General features: G+C 38.1%; 1 protein-coding gene across 4 annotated transcripts in view; it reads right to left on the reverse strand.

Annotated features, from left to right (window-relative positions):
* LOC128998788 (LIM/homeobox protein Lhx1) overlaps positions 1-17,492 on the reverse strand; it is a 59,639-nt gene that overhangs the window by 30,901 nt on the left and 11,246 nt on the right. For all 4 annotated transcript variants that reach the window (XM_054425145.1, XM_054425143.1, XM_054425144.1 and 1 more), the window contains exons 2-3: positions 15,095-15,302; positions 3,656-3,855 (exon numbers count right to left, since the gene is read on the reverse strand). In XM_054425145.1, the coding sequence (XP_054281120.1) occupies positions 3,656-3,855; positions 15,095-15,267 (373 nt within the window). In that variant the 5' untranslated portion in view covers positions 15,268-15,302. The remainder of the gene's footprint in view (positions 1-3,655; positions 3,856-15,094; positions 15,303-17,492) is intronic.

The following is a 17,492-nucleotide window of genomic DNA, read 5'->3' on the forward strand; positions in this document are numbered from 1 at the left end:
TTGTAAATCATTTAAATGGCAGAGATGAATCTATATGAAAAGTGCTATTGTAAATAGTTTATGCAAGAACAACAATCTCAAGAAATAAAGAATTAAAACTGTTCCATAATTTAATTTTTCGATATTCTAACAAAAATATCGTATCTTAAAAGTCGTGTTTAGAGGGTACACAGGCTTGAGGAAGCGTGAATTATCGCTACCCGGAGTGTGGGAATGACGAAACATTAGGCTATTTCATAGATTTCAATGCGGTCGGATAATAAGCTAGTAGTCGGTCCGAGCGAGCGAGCGGCCACAAAAATCCGCGGTCGTGCTCAAACGTTCATTAGGAAATGCTACCTAGCCCCTTCATCTAGACAGGTACGGAGGGGGGAAGGCGTGACCGGCTACTCGAAATAAAACACCATTGAAATCATGATGGCTGCCTCAGAGTCGTGCAGTACCGCAATACCGCACCCGACCCTTGTACACGGTACCCCGTGGTTACTGGTAACCCAACACATAACACCAGGGCAAGGGACTACTCGGTACCCTGGGTGTATACTGTGTAGTACTGCACACCCGTCTCTAGCACTCGGTACCCTGTGGTTACTGGTAACCCAAAACATAACACCAGGGCAAGGGACTACTCGGTACCCTGGGTATATACTGTGTAGTACTGCACACTCGTCTCTAGCACTCGGTACCCCGTGGTTACTGGTAACCCAAAACATAACACCAGGGCAAGGGACTACTCGGTACCCTGGGTATATACTGTGTAGTACTGCACACTCGTCTCTAGCACTCGGTACCCCGTGGTTACTGGTAACCCAAAACATAACACCAGGGCAAGGGACTACTCGGTACCCTGGGTATATACTGTGTAGTACTGCACACTCGTCTCTAGCACTCGGTACCCCGTGGTTACTGGTAACCCAAAACATAACACCAGGGCAAGGGACTACTCGGTACCCTGGGTATATACTGTGTAGTACTGCACATCCGTCTCTAGCACTCGGTACCCCGTGGTTACTGGTAACCCAAAACATAACACCAGGGCAAGGGACTACTCGGTACCCTGGGTCCTGGGTGTATACTGTGTAGTACTGCACACCCGTCTCTAGCACTCGGTACCCTGTGGTTACTGGTAACCCAACACATAACACCAGGGCAAGGGACTACTCGGTACCCTGGGTCCTGGGTGTATACTGTGTAGTACTACACACCCGTCTCTAGCACTCGGTACCCTGTGGTTACTAGTAACCCAACACATAACACCAGGGCAAGGGACTACTCGGTACCCTGGGTGTATACTGTGTACTACTGCACACCAGTCTCTAGCACTCGGTACCCTGTGGTTACTGGTAACCAAACACATAACACCAGGGCAAGGGACTACTCGGTACCCTGGGTGTATACTGTGTAGTAACACACCCATCTCTAACACTCGGTACCCTGTGGTTACTGGTAACCCAACACATAACACCAGGGCAAGGTGTGTAGTACTATACACCCGTCTCTAGCACTCGGTGCCCTGTGGTTGCTAGTAACAACCACATTATACCAGGGCAAGGGACTACTCAATACCCTGGATGTGTAGCACTAAACCCGACCTAGGACTTCGCGACACTAAACCAATGTTAGAGTACTATGTAGGCCTGTCAATCTCTATTCGACTGTTTAAAATGTCTTACAGTTTCAGGACCCTAGAAGAATAATACTAGAATTCAGTTTTGATTATATTGCATTGGCAAAGCAATACTTTATGAGCCCTTTAAGGTTTATGCGAGAAGGAAACAGTCGTGTGCCACCCAGTAGCAGCAGTGAATATAAACAACACCAACAAGTAACAACAACACTCCGTATTTATAACTCAGCACTTCTGTCGCTGTTGGAACAGTAATAACTCTGGCGTGACTTGCTTAAAAATATTGTTTTCTAGTAAATATTTCACAAACAATAAACAATTCTAGTGAGCTTTTATATGCATCGCCGGAACATGGCGACATTATTCAGCTTTTTTTATTTAGGTTTTTTTTCGAGCTATACGCATGCAGAAAATAGTTTATGGGCAGAGAAGTAAAATATGATTGAATTAAAAGCAAGTGAACACATTTACTATGGTGTTATGCATATAATATAAATGATTTAGAAATTAAGACATAGTATTCCTATAAGGATGAAAAACATTAATACTAAAAATATTTAATTTAAACACTCTTTTGGCGTAAAAACCTTCTCTGACCTTCACTTTATTTGAAAGAAATTTTAACTCTCTTTTTTAGGTTTCTGGAAGGGGATACTACATTTAGCTAAGACTTTGTATTGAAAATCATACTTCAGTTCTCACTAGTGTGCATTAATATATAAATCCGCTCAAGAGTCACGAAATGCAGGTACAAAAACCTCGGAGGGAATAGATTTAATTCAAGAAATAAAATCGTTTCAATACGTCTCCCCAAATAAAAACACCAACATGGTAAATTTCCCTCCACCATGTGATAAAGTGTCAGCACTAGCAAGAAAATGTATTTAGCCTTAATCGTCTACAATATATTATGAGGCAAAGACTTCATAGAATATCATCCACTAAAAAGCTCTAAGACAAATAAAAAATGAAAGCGTCTTGACTTGTAAAGAATGATGCACGGTGTCTGCGGTGTCTTTGATCGGTCACCAGAGAGATACGACAGCTACCATAGAGAGGATAACACCGCGTGAAGACAACGGTGAGGATAAAATAGAGTGTGAGAATGGGATAATAGAGGAGAGCACAATAGAGGTGGCTCCGTGGCGCCTGAAGACTGTCTGTGACTTGTCCTGAAAGTCCTTCGATGATTCCACGACACCCCAAAATGTGGATATTGACTCCAATATCGTAAGAAAACAGCCTCGAGAATTTCGTAATATTATTATTTTATACTATGTTCAATTACGAAGAATTGATACATAGATAGGTTCTTTGATATGTAAATCCTGATCTCAGAATCTCAAAAGAAACAGCCTCGACAGATTCGCAATACTGCTAGCTTCTATTATCTCCAATTATGATCACGTAACCATCGAGTAGTGTTTCAGAAAACATCGGTTGTACCCTCTTTCTCAAGTGTATTTCTAAAATTAGGAGTGCGCTTTTGCGTGATTGATACAAACATAGTTGGTCCAACGTCAAAAACACATTGAAGTCTGTTCGAAGGTATAGAGAAGATGCCCACCACAGATTACTAGATGTAGAGTTTATAACCAAATTTATTATTTCTTTATATAAAACTCCCTTCCCTAAAATTACAAGGAGTAAAACACAAAATTGATTCTGTACAGCTTGACCAAACTGATTGGGGACGATGATAAAACAATTTTGCATGTACTATCATCTAACGTGTAATATTTTGCACAATTCCAAGCTATCTTTTTTATAACAGAGGGCCAGGCTTATAAGTAGACCATGGGATTGCATCGCAGCTGGAACAGCTTATTGTTCACAAGTTATCTTGGTAATCGTCACTTTAAGATAACCACAACCCGAACCTGAGAGATATGTGAATGCGATAAGTCACAAATAGCGTCACCCCATTTCGATAAAAACTTTCCATTCCTCGGTGATATTTTTTGCACCTTTGAAAGATACTTTTCATTATTCTTGTCATATTTCTACAGTTAGTGACTGACGTCTCACCATGTTTTCCTGTGATGTAGTCCTCTTTGCAGATGAACTTGTTGTCGTCCAAGACATAGAGTTCTTCGCCAGTTGACAGCTGTTTCCGACACACCATGCACGTGAAACAGTTGAGATGGAACACTTTGTCGCGAGCCTTCCGCACCAAATCACTGGGTGAGATTCCTTGCGAACAGCCGTTGCACTTGGTGCCATATCGCCTGCAAACAAACACAAAATCAAACTTCAAATTTGAGATAATCTTTGAAAGTAGTTCCAAAACTAATGCGTGGAAAATGAAAGTTCAGCAAAAGTTTAGACCATTTATAGAATTAGACAAATCATTCCCAAGATAAATCAGTGGTCAGTTAAAAAAAAAATTGACAAACTTGAAGTGAGCCACCGACGGTGTGAGCTGTTATCTTTCACTGATTTTCGGAGGACACGCAAACTTTTTAACCAAGTCAAATCAAATAGCGTAGTACCAAAAAGGAGTTTTGTCAGCAGTGCAGCTTACAGCAGGTCCATATAGATAGAATGTTAATAGTATCTAAAAGCCAATGGCAACCAATTAACCAATCTCAGTTACTTGGACAAGATCAACTAATATTATAACTTATGTCCTCATCACTCTTCGTAGTACTTAGAAAAAATGGTCTAAAAGACTTTTATCTGGTTTTGGCCAGTAATGGGTAATTTTCCAACTATTTAGGACCTAAACACATTTAATCAATTTTAGTCTTTAAAATATATTTCAGTGCAGTACCTACATAAAAGATTTTTCGCAGAAAATTGCATCTCAATTGCAAAAGAAAAGCGAATAAATGTATCAATACATAGCTCTACTCATTGAGTACTGTACTCAAACGCCAACAGCTCGATTTATGTACCCAACTCGTATATTTAATATCGAGGAATGTAATTTAACACAGATAGCATGAAAAAACTATAGATAATATAGATAAGAATATTAAATATTAGCATAAGAATTACATGGTGAATTTTTCTTTGGCATTAACAAATCGTCAACAAAACATCCAACAAAGAATGTGCTAATCGACCAACGACATTTATGGTGGTGACTTCATGCAGTATTTCCGTCATTGCACTTGAAGATTTACTGTTTATTTTACAGTACCCCAATGTCACAGTGCGATCCGGGACACATGCGGTGTTCCGAGAAATTTGACCGACTCGAATATTATTTATGAACGAATCGGCGATCTCGAGGAGCGCAGTCAACATATTGTTAACTTGTCATTTACAGCCTTGTAAATCCAGAAGTACTTTCGAGTCATCCTCGTATCAGAACCTTACTTACTCCTCGGGTTGTTTATGGATTAGCGAAGTGTCGGGTTCAAAATATATTGTATATCCTTACACTTGAAGATTAATGATATTTCTAAGTAGACTCGGCCAAAGCGGGATAAAAATGTCTACTTAATAGTATACTTTCAGATATTGTTAAGGTACCAAGATGTAAATTTTAGCGAATTTCCCATAAAGGGAATAAGCTATTACCGTAGGTCTCATGGTAACACGTGGACCCAGGACCAGTTTACTTTTTCGTTTTAATGCCCCAGAGGCCAAAAACACCATCCGTTCAAAATGTATAAATAATACAGGGTGTTCATGAAGGGGTGTCACAGACGTCAGGGGCTGATAGTTATAATCAATCCAAACAAAAAAGTTCATATAAACATAAAGTCAAAAAAATCGATTAGCCGCGAGCCACCATTTTGTATTTTTTACAAAATAATTTATATCTCAAGAAAATTTCAAGCTACGGAAACCAAACTTTGCACATACATTTATTGTATCAAGAGGCATTAAAAAAATAATTGTGTATTTTTTTTAATTAATAAAATGACGACCATTTAAAAATTTAAACTTAAATTACTAAAATATGGCTGATTTTATGAAAAATGTCGAGAATACTTTTATTTAGAATATTAAATTTTCTTTCACACAGCACCAATTTCTAAAAATATTGAATAAAAAATAACATAAATATCTTAAATTTTAGTTGTAAAATGAGGCAAACCTGAATAGCTTAGCCTTATTTATACCCCATACTATACTTATTTTAGGAGGGAGAAACTAAGTATCACATAAACTGGTGATTGCTATTGTTTTCTCACAACTCAGAGTGATAACTCGAAAATTCACCTACAGGTATAATGACATTGCTTTCTCATATTGATCAAACATTCGCTCCATAAAATTAGAAAGTATCCATAATTTTGTATGATACGAGATGTGAATTTGACTGAGTTGTAGCAAGTTATTTTTTATTTGTACGTATAGGATAACTAACAATTATTTAAATACCATACTGGAACTGATAAAAGATAACTGTTTCAAAGAAATGGCAAATACTGTCAAACTATTAACGTGTCATCACAATCGTTTCTGTGGTGTTTCTATCAACACCAATCGTTTCAATATTTTATAGAGTATTTTATTATGCCACCTGATAACATGTGTAAAGTATTGGACATCCAAACTAATCTAGAAAAGGAGTACATTTTTGGTTTAGTCTCGTTGGTCCTAATCTCTGTTGGTGACTATAGTTTTACTATATTTTATGCATGGTTTAAGCTATGTTTTTGCTAAGTATGTGCTAACAACTGTCTTCAGCGAGTGGTAATGGTATAGGCCGGATTGCACGGACGAGGTTTATTTTATGATAGAGTATATAGCCCTGGCGTAGGCGCTGCAGAGATCGCCGACCAGAGGTTCTCGCCCAGCGTGAGGCCCGATAATAGGCATAAGGCTGCCACTTAATGCCCTCTCGGACAGTCCCGTTTCTTTGTGCTTCTCCGACCTCCGCCCTCTTGGCTTTTTGTCATTCACCGTTTTCCGAAGACCGTTCCGTTTCGCCGTCATTTGTTTTCGCATTTTTTGCAACTGATGACGAAGTTTGCCGCCGCTCCGCTCGCGTCGCTGTCTACTCAACCGCACTAACTCTTTACTAAAGTATACCGACGAAAAAATAAATGGTCCGATAGAAATTGTGATTATTGAAATTGACTTATTTCAAAGCAATCGAAAACGAAGCATCAATTGAACTATTTTCACGCCGAATAGATTTCCCCACTATATATATGGTTGAATATAATGATTAGGATAATTTTGATTAAGATGATTCCACTGTTTGTGAGGAGATCGGATTTCTGGTTGGACAGAGTTGCCAACCCAAAAGATTAAGGTAGGCTTCTGACACCCCAGCTTCCTATTTAAAACAGATTTCGGTGGTCTGTAATGATCTAGGAGGGATTATGTTGGACAAATCCACCGTACCCTCTCCATATCTCCTTCTGTTGTGGTCAGGGATGGTAAATTAGAAAAGAGTAAAGTTACAATAAACTAACGGTATCGACAGATAAACTATAAATACAACTTCCAAACATTTTAATTATTAAATGTAAAAAGAATTATTGTTACATGATTTCGTTGGTTTAAGTAACTGTTTTAACACAGTTAACACGTTTACTGTACTTGTTTGTATTTATATTTTTGAAACGTTCTTTTGGTGTATACGACGGATACAAAATATAAAGGTAAACCAACCATCAGGATACTAATAAAAAAAAAACTCATTGACATGTCTCTATATCGATAGTTACAAAAGACCAATGTGTTACTATGCAGCTTTTCTACTTCACGACCGTAGAAAGGGACTTTAACTTTACTTAACCATAGTTCTCCAGCATAATTGGCTACCTAAAATTCTTCTATTCACAAATACTGTCACCAAAAACATCGTTAACAAACAATAATAACAACAGACCGTAAACACTAGTGCCGACCCAACAATGGAACAGAGTCAGAAGCCAAAGCCGCTCGTTAAACCTAAATCGTTAACGAAATCTACGCAGGTGCACAAAAAGTGGGGTTAGATTTGCTTAGAGGGCAACACTTGACGGCCGCTGACTCGAAACGAAATATCAGTTTGAAAAGAGCAACAAAAGGGTTGCTGTCATGTCAACGGTCTGAACCACGCGCTGGTGGGTTCTGGGCATTGTGGACGCGGCATTGGCTTAACAAAAAGTGACCGCGGGCGTACATCCCACACACATCCCGGGACAGGCGTCATCCGAAATCTGACGTGCGCCGGGACAGCGGCCTCCGGGACTGGAACTGACGGTGTCGGGGAGAAGAATGTCCAGAGTCCACACATACACATTGAACACGGAATTTAAAATTTAGGCCTACTTCGAGTGTTAACTTTTAATTAACAATAGTTACAAGAGTTCATGCCTAAAATAAATTTTCGCGATCCACTTACACATTTATTTGAAAATCAGGTTGGACGAAGAGAAAAGAAACAAACCCGAGCAAACAAACATGCTGAACAAAAATATCAATACAAGAAGTAAAAACTGCATCGCTTATCGTAATGTATCACTCATGTTATGGTCATATAAAAAATATAAGGAATCAAGTCCGTTCACTCTGTGACAGTACTCTAGCCTATATATGAATGTTTCCAAGCCACCAAAAAAGCTTGTTATGTGCAGCGTAAATAGAAAAATAAACTCGGGGAGGGAAAGCTATCACAGGGATCACTCGGGATGGATGGAACGGCGCGTCACAGCGAGCGCGAGCATTTTCCGGCTCGCGCTGAAATTGGTTTTGGTAAAAATAGCTGTGGGGAGATGAAAACATTCCGTTGTAGATTGGAGAGGCGGTACATCCATCATGGAGGATGGATTGTCATGGCGAACAGTCATCCCGCTACAGTCGCGTCGACGTGCTGTCAACGTAGAAATAGAGGCACCCCCGCCCAAGCGTTGAATATATCTGTACTTGGAACATAGTGATTTTAACTTAGGCAGCGCACTCTAGTATTGGATGCTAAGCTTTGAATATACGTTGGAAATATAATCTGTACTTGGAACCATTATAATTTAAACCATTGGCACCGGAACCCTAGTATTACACTCTAAGCTCTCAATATAAGCTTGGACCTAGATGGGTACCATGTATTGTTAAAATTAATTGGAATTAAAATTATGGTAAAATAATTTAGGGACAATGCACTGGACTTTTATCAGTTACACAATCTCCTTTAGTGTGAACTCTTTAATCACATACAGACAGAGGCCCTTGTGATAATTTTGTATACCCATAATGTTCGTTAATTTGACTTTTGATTTAGACTTGGAAACATAGTTATTTAGTTACTTAAAACACAGAATGTACGTTTAAAGTTAATCATGTACCTCGCCTCAAATATACTGTCACGAAATTGACACGTGAGGAAAACAAACCCAATCCTACTTACAAAGCTACTAAGCGAGTAAACATTTTGATAAGTGTTTTGAATATCTCTATAAAAAATTACATAACGCTTGGATTAGTTATTACAATGAGTAAATTTAGTTTGTGATTTGAATTAAAAACGATGTTTTAAAATTTCAGAATGAGTTCGATGAGTTACCATATTCGATAAAAGATCGGTTGAAGAGGCTGAAAATATGGAGTACGACTCGACCCCTCCTGATGCGGAAATTATCTATCCATAACACAGTTTATGGACTGACATCGGATCTAACCCAACTCATGTGTAAAACCATAGAAACGCTAAAAAAAGTGAGAAAATAATAACATTTCGAGTGGTCACCCAAATAGAACAACAATGTCGAATACAATCATTTTTACCATCTACTATATAATCTCACTAAAAATATTTCTTACATTCATACACCGTGATCATAATCATTTGAGATTAAATTAGCCAATAGTAGTGATTTTGATGTGATTATAAAAATTAGTAACATTTTTGACTCCACACCGCACCGTAAGAATTCAGGATTCAATGTCCGAAATAAATGAATTCCTATGCAAAACTAATTCATTTTCCAACATGGAATTACTTCATGCCGGCAATAGACCTGTAAATTTGTAGTGAAATACTATCGCATCACTGACTCATATTTAACTAAATAACTTCTTGATCAGCATTGTACGTGTTATTAAATTTACGGAAAGTAAATAAGAGAAACGTCTTATAACACTTAAAAGATATATTTACGCTTATACTGTTACTCACAAGACGGCAAATATACAAAAAAGATGGTAAGTGGTGATCGATTTCGATTGGACACTCCAATCATCATCAGACCCAATAGGCGAAATTCAGCGAAAAAAGACCCAGATTCGCCGATTGGGTCTGATGATGATTGGAGTGTCCAATCGAAATCGATCACCACTTACCATCTTTTTTGTATATTTACCGTCTTGTGAGTAACAGTATAAGTGTAAATATATCTTTTAAGTGTTATAAGACGTTTCTCTTATTTACTTTCCGTCATATTTAACGTAGGTAGGTGTGTTTTGGATCAATATTGTGGATACATTTAATCATCACAAAGATTCAGACGGTTTGCATTGTTTTACCAAACTGTTACCTAAATGATCATTACAGTATCAGCTGGCTTCTTTTGCCATTTCTAATAATAATGGGTTCAGGTAGTAAGTAGTCTGCTGGAGTGGCCTAGTGCCAATGACAAAAATATCAAAAGTGAATAACGAATGAAATCAGAACTAATAACAATGATATGTTTGGTACCCGCATTTCGACTTGTAAATACATTTAACTGATACTACTGTATTACATTCATTAAATATTATGTTCTATAAGACTATTTTTCTTGGTCCTTGAAGTTCATACTGAGGTATAGTAATTTTTAACCAGGTAGCATGGGTATCAGCTGGAATATAAGGAAACCATTTTTATGTACTAAGTATATTAGTGAACCATCCGTGATATTTCTTTAGGTTAGATTTCCGAAAAAGGTTTTCGGATCAGAAAATTTGTATTGTTATTTCAGTTTGATTTATGCAGACAATATTGAAATATGTTACACAACGTGGAATCTTTTATTGGAAAATATATTTTCAGGTAAAAAATCTAAGAACCCTAGTAGTATGACGGTACTTGAGCCTGTTCTACTTCTCGTAGTGTTTTAGTCGTCGCATCACCCGCGAGTCTAGTCCCGTGTCTTCACGCGTGTTGAACGTGTCCGAAGACAAGCGCGATCGTGTTGAACTGTTGTACTACGCACCATTGCCTGAAGACACGAGATTGCCTCAGAAATAGCTGTCAAGTCATAGCCACTCATGTGAATTATTCAAAATAACTCCGTCTATTTCTCGTCTCCTCGCTATCTTTGGATTCTTATAAGTGTTGGTCTAATTGTGTTTTGTAGTAATTAATGTTTCGTTTCAGACTTGTTTGACACCTAATGTGAGCGGCGCATTGTTTTTCATTTAAAGTTTTGAAATCAGAATTAATGCACGTTTAATTTGGTTGCATATTAACAATTTATTTGCGACTATTTTTAATCGAGAATCCACAACCGCAGCCTACAGTTAATAATTGAACTAAATTGGTGTGTTAACTAAAGGTTTATCAATAGTAGGCCTATTGATAACTTATACCTTGCAATATTACAAAGTTTACAATACACTAACGTATGATCAAAAAACTATAATGTCGTCATAAATCAAATCAGTAATTGAATTATTTCGATTAAGTTTGATAAAAATGAATGCAAATAAGTTTACAAAATGTATTTAAAGAAAGTGGATTTTGGGGTCTAAAGCTTCAAAAACCAACCGCGCCGGGCCTGGGTGTTCTGGAGCGGTCGGCGAACGGCTTGGTCCTAACGTCTAACATCGTTAATTTTTTACTCGGGTATTAAATCATTTCTGGGAGAACCAAGAGAGAACCATCAAAATGCTAATTTATATACCGTATTTTGCGGAACAACATCCATCCCCTATTATACTTTTTATATTTGATGGTTTTTGCGAATTTTTAAGACCCTAGCATACTAATTCGCTTCTTGGTATCACTTAAAAGGCAGGTGAAGATTTTTGCGGTATACAGGCCTACACAGAAACACAAATAGGAGGCTATATTTTTCAACAATGTTTATTCACTTGTCTAAAGGAGTAAGGTATTGGTGATTGTAGGTTCAATTAAAAAAACTTCATCATTTAAGACTTTAGAACTTTGTCTCGTTTTCTTGTGGGCTATGAGGTATTTAACCCACAGTCGAATTTCAATCCGGGATATGAGAAGAGTTCTTGCCAAAGTTCCATTCATGCCTATAAATAATTCCATGCAGAAACAATAACACACTCTGCATCCAACCAATCACTTTAATACAAGTGTCCTTGAACCGTGGAATTGCCATTTGATAACATTATAGCTTAGTTCCGATACTAAATAAATTACAGTCACACAATATCTTAGTACATAAAATGTACCTAAACCATATAACTTTAAATGCATGTTTTAAGTCAAACTGCATCTAAACTTCCTAATTATTCTAATATGTTTTCGGATAACCGTTGTATTCTAATCTTGTGAACACATAACAACAAATGTTACTATTTTAAACGTAATCAACTTACAAATTTGTAGGTCAAATTATGTATTGCCAGAGATTAGCTACAGTCCAACCTCAGTATAACGAATCTGAAGGGACCGAACTGAATATTCGTTATATCAAGGATTTTGTTAAAACGAGGTTCGTTATATAGAGGTTAGGTTTGCAGGAATTTCGCTAAGTCGAGGTTCAGAACCAGCGTAGGTCAATATAAGTCGGGATTTGACCTCATTAAAATACAATTAAAGTAGCATAGGCTACGCTACAATACTTAACAGTACAGTGTTTACATTGTACAGTAGAACCTAAATTATCCGGCAAAATAAACGGGAGGGATCTTGAATATTGCGCAATCATGACAATGGCATTGACCTTGGTACAGGTTAAACACTGTAAGTTTAAAATCACAGCTTGTTCTAACCCTCCTAAAACCTAGCCAAACACTGTATTGCGTAGTCATAAACCATGTAAAGAACAAAACAAAACAGTAGAAAGTTTTGTAAGCTAGTGCTCGTGATAGGCCGGTAGGCTACTTACAGTACAGTACTGATTTATCACAACAGAGGAATGTCAATAATAATCATTGACTATAGCATTGGTGTTGCTAGTTGAAACAAATCGTATTGAAAACAATAAATTATTAGATAAGCTATTATAAAAGTGTATAATCATAGCCAACTTAAGGGTAATAAAAACACTCGTAAAAGGAATGTTAAGATAACGATGTTGCTATTCTTTCTCTTTGGTTTTGTTTTTATATTCTTTCTTAGTTTTCTCTTCATCCAAAAATTGTACAATTCACCATAGTTATTTCATATCGCCCAATCACAGCTTACTAGACATTACGTCGTCATCAGTCCTCAGTGAATGAAATCAGTTCAGTTCAGTTGCAACATAGCGCGCACAGCAGATTGACATCATACAAAGAGGTAAAACGGAGCAGACGAATGTTAGCGCAAGCGATGACGTGACCTTCCCATTTCATTTGATAAAGAAACAGATTTTCCCAAAACAATAATTGGGTGGGGGATTTGTTATATCGAGGGAAAGACGTAGACAATTCTTTATGCAGAGGTTAAATTCGCAATGTAGAGGTTCTGACAATGATAAATTCGTTATATTGAGGTGTCTTATTTTAGCCGAAATCACGAAATATTCGTTAAATCAAGGTCGTTGTTATGGTTTGTTCGTTATGTAGAGGTAAAATATACATTGTGTCTTATGGAGAGTTCTAGGGGATTAAAAAAAAAAATTCGTTATATCAAGGAATTCGTTATATCGAGGTTCGTTATATCAAGGTTAGACTGTACTACAATGTGTAATTGTAAGTATGCATTGTGTAGAGGAGGACATCGTGGTAGAGTCAGGAGTGATTACGAGGTGGCGGAGTAGGTAGATTAGCTACTACAATGTGTAATTGTAAGTATGCATTGTGTAGAGGTGGACATCGTGGTAGAGTCAGGAGTGATTACGAGGTGGCGGAGTCGGTGGATTAGCTACTACAATGTGTAATTGTAAGTATGCATTGTGTAGAGGTGGACATCGTGGTAGAGTCAGGAGTGATTACGAGGTGGCGGAGTAGGTAGATTAGCTACTACAATGTGTAATTGTAAGTATGCATTGTGTAGAGGTGGACATCGTGGTAGAGTCAGGAGTGATTACGAGGTGGCGGAGTAGGTGGATTAGCTACTACAATGTGTAATTGTAAGTATGCATTGTGTAGAGGTGGACATCGTGGTAGAGTCAGGAGTGATTACGAGGTGGCGGAGTAGGTAGATTAGCTACTACAATGTGTAATTGTAAGTATGCATTGTGTAGAGGTGGACATCGTGGTAGAGTCAGGAGTGATTACGAGGTGGCGGAGTAGGTGGATTAGCTACTACAATGTGTAATTGTAAGTATGCATTGTGTAGAGGTGGACATCGTGGTAGAGTCAGGAGTGATTACGAGGTGGCGGAGTAGGTGGATTAGCTACTACAATGTGTAATTGTAAGTATGCATTGTGTAGAGGTGGACATCGTGGTAGAGTCAGGAGTGATTACGAGGTGGCGGAGTAGGTGGATTAGCTACTACAATGTGTAATTGTAAGTATGCATTGTATAGAGGTGGACATCGTGGTAGAGTCAGGAGTGATTACGAGGTGGCGGAGTCGGTGGATTAGCTACTACAATGTGTAATTGTAAGTATGCATTGTGTAGAGGTGGACATCGTGGTAGAGTCAGGAGTGATTACGAGGTGGCGGAGTAGGTAGATTAGCTACTACAATGTGTAATTGTAAGTATGCATTGTGTAGAGGTGGACATCGTGGTAGAGTCAGGAGTGATTACGAGGTGGCGGAGTCGGTGGATTAGCGCGCATGTGCGTGCGGGTGCACCGTGAAATCGCCCCTCCATTGTCACCCGCCGACTCCCTTATTTATGCGTTTCAGGAATGTGTTTATAGGGTTATGAATTCTTTAGGTTTTCGGCAGCCGCGCCGACCTCCAAGACTATTAAAAATCAGTGAATATTGTGTGACGCCGGGTCGTAAAGAAATGTGATATTTCTTGGAAAAAATGCCACAAACATGTCAGTATTTACTGTTTTGCGGTCCCGGAGTCGTTTTATCGGTAATCTATGTCAAATTGTAGGCTTATATGCCGGCCTCTCTCTACCTTGTTTGAATAACCTTGTACTGGCAAGACTAGTATGCAAGACGGACTCCATTCGCCGGTCTGTTTTTGTTTCTTTGCTTTTTGAGACTCTTTTATACAAATTATGACTCCACAACCGCTATGGACAACCAACATACAATGAAATGAGTTCAAAAAAAAATACCTGGGTATATAAATAGTATATTTGTTTTAGGAAAAGCGTGTGCTTTTGCCTGACATTCGAGTAGACTATTTCATACAAAATGAGTCATTCGCGTCTTTTAGTTTAAACTTGCTGCCCACGACCTTTTCAGCACTTATAATACTAATTTCATGCCAGTATTATCAATATCTACAGGTTTACTGTTACTTCCGTCTTATTAAAATGTCTTTGGGATATGCATGTATTGACAAGAATCTCACCTGAAGAAGTCATTCCTGCAGAAGAGTTTCCCCTCGCGGCTGAAGCACTTGTCGGTGAGGTTGTTGTGGCAGTCCACACAGCGGACACACTCGGCGTGCCACGGCCTGTCGAGAACATTCAGAAGGAATTTGTCCAGGATTGGCTTGTCACAGCCGGCACAGGCGATGATCATGGTGTTGGCGGACGACGCCGACCCTGGAGCTCGGCCTGTAACACACCAGTCGTAGGAACAAATGCAAAAATACTCAGCTAATTTTAAATAAACAACTTTTGAACTCGAGCTTTGTTGCAAGAACTTTGAATATGCGTCACACGTCAAAGGGATTCGAGACCAACGTGTCTTTTTTTAGAATTATCCCACTGCAGAGTGAACCCTATAGTTAAGTCCCAAAACAAAACAAACATGATCGGTTAGTGTGGTGGGAGTACTCACTGCAGCGTGCATAATCAGCCATGAGGCATCAGCTTGCTGCACGAACGGATCCAGGTTTTGTGTGGGGGAACAGTTTTTGGAGTGGGCCCGAGTTTTTGCAGGAGCGAGTGCCACGCGTAGCCAATCTCTGGTTCTTCGGTCCGGTGACCAAACCCGCTGGACGCTCTTTTTACATTCTCCGTGGCGGAAAAAGACGCTTGTGTTTGAAATTTCAGCAAAATCATCATAAATTCATTTAAGCCGTGACGAATGTAGCACGCGCGGTGACGGACAGAGGCGGCGGGAGGTACGGACGCGGACGGCAACGCGCGATACCGTCGCGGACACGGTGTTTACGCCCTTCTATTGATTTCTTGTGACCACTTCTCTGTCTAGTGTAAAACTAGAATTGTGTTCGCCAATAACACAAAAACCCGAGAAGGAAATTAGAGGGCCTCGACAGGAAGGTAGGCTAATGACTGGGAGTTTTATTGTTTTTCGCAAAACGTTCCGAATTCGACCAATTTTCTCGGACAACTGAATGGTAGCCTGACTGCTCTCTAAGTTCCATTCATGGCCAAAAGGTTGTAAATGACTTTAAAAACGGGGGAAATAGTTATCATATAATCGTAGTAAGTAACGTTGGATCATGTTTTTATGCATAAACGACATTTAAAATATAATTCCGATGAACGCTTGAAGTTCTTCCTCATAAAACTTATGTTCAAACTTGTACATTATATGGAAAGTAGTTGTAATACTTAGGTCTACGGTTAAAAGGGGCGCTAAAATTGGACGTTTTATAACATTTCAAAAGCTTGCCATAAAGTGAATAACCCAAGCTAAAATGAAAGTATATTTACAAACTAAAAAGTCTAACAATTCGTTCTTCAAAATATTAACATTGAAGTTTACGTGCCGCGTTCATCACGTTTATTTTGAACAAATGAAGAAATTAAACACTATAAATGAAAGTCTTATGGGTTGATGTTAATGGTAAACACATTGTTTGTATTTTGGAAAATGTCGAGAGAAGAGCACATGTTTTTACTAAAATGTTTATCCAAATCTCATTAAAATCGGTTGATTATTTATATTCATCTAACCATTTTAACTGTAGAAGCTAATTCATATATAAAGTCTTTATAATTTTAAATAGTCATATGCAACAATGCAGGGTTTTTTTTATGTGAAAAATTCTATAACAAGGTAACAAAATCCAAGCTAAAGTAGAAATAATAAAAAGAAACGCGATAATTATCTTACACCATATTTGGTTCTCATTGTTCTCAGTGGGTTAAAGAAAGTATTAAACAAAACTAGCGAAACAAATAATATTAATTTGATTTATTACAAAGATTTTAGCGTCTAAATAAGACAATCGCGATGTACAAGTAATGTATTGTAGAGTACTCAGTGCTTCACAAAGCGAGCGTTTGCTCTAACCGGATCTCCGACCCTCTCAAATGGCATAATTCACGCAATTGTATTACGGGGCGATTATTCCAGAGCGTTTTTAAATCGGCTACAACCCTCTTGGCTAAGAGCCCCATGTAATCGTTCTTTTAACGCGTTTGATCTTCAAAGACTCAAAATTTGGTTTTTATAACGAAGTTCTGAGCTGCTTCGATAGCCATGCGTTTTCAATTTGTATCGGAACCGGGTGAATTTTAACAATGAATGAACCGCAAACTATCTCATTAAAATTAAAATTGCCTTAATCGTGTTTACTGATACTATTTTTTATTTGTACACCATAAAATATGTATTTACGATAATTTTTTTACTGTGAGTGTTTTAGCATATAACATATTCACTCATGAACTGATGAAACTGAAAAGTCGTTTACAAGATAAATATCATGGGAGGATGGGGTAAGTTGATTTTAAGATGATAACTATTTGTAATAGTTGACGCAACAATTAGGTATATTGTATAAAACTAACATAGACATTAATTCAAACCACAATAAAGGGTCTGAGGAA

Source organism: Macrosteles quadrilineatus, unplaced genomic scaffold, assembly GCF_028750875.1.
Source record: "Macrosteles quadrilineatus isolate MER2022 unplaced genomic scaffold, UCM_ALF_1.0 Scaffold_7__1_contigs__length_78375512, whole genome shotgun sequence".
Lineage (NCBI taxonomy): Eukaryota > Metazoa > Arthropoda > Insecta > Hemiptera > Cicadellidae > Macrosteles > Macrosteles quadrilineatus.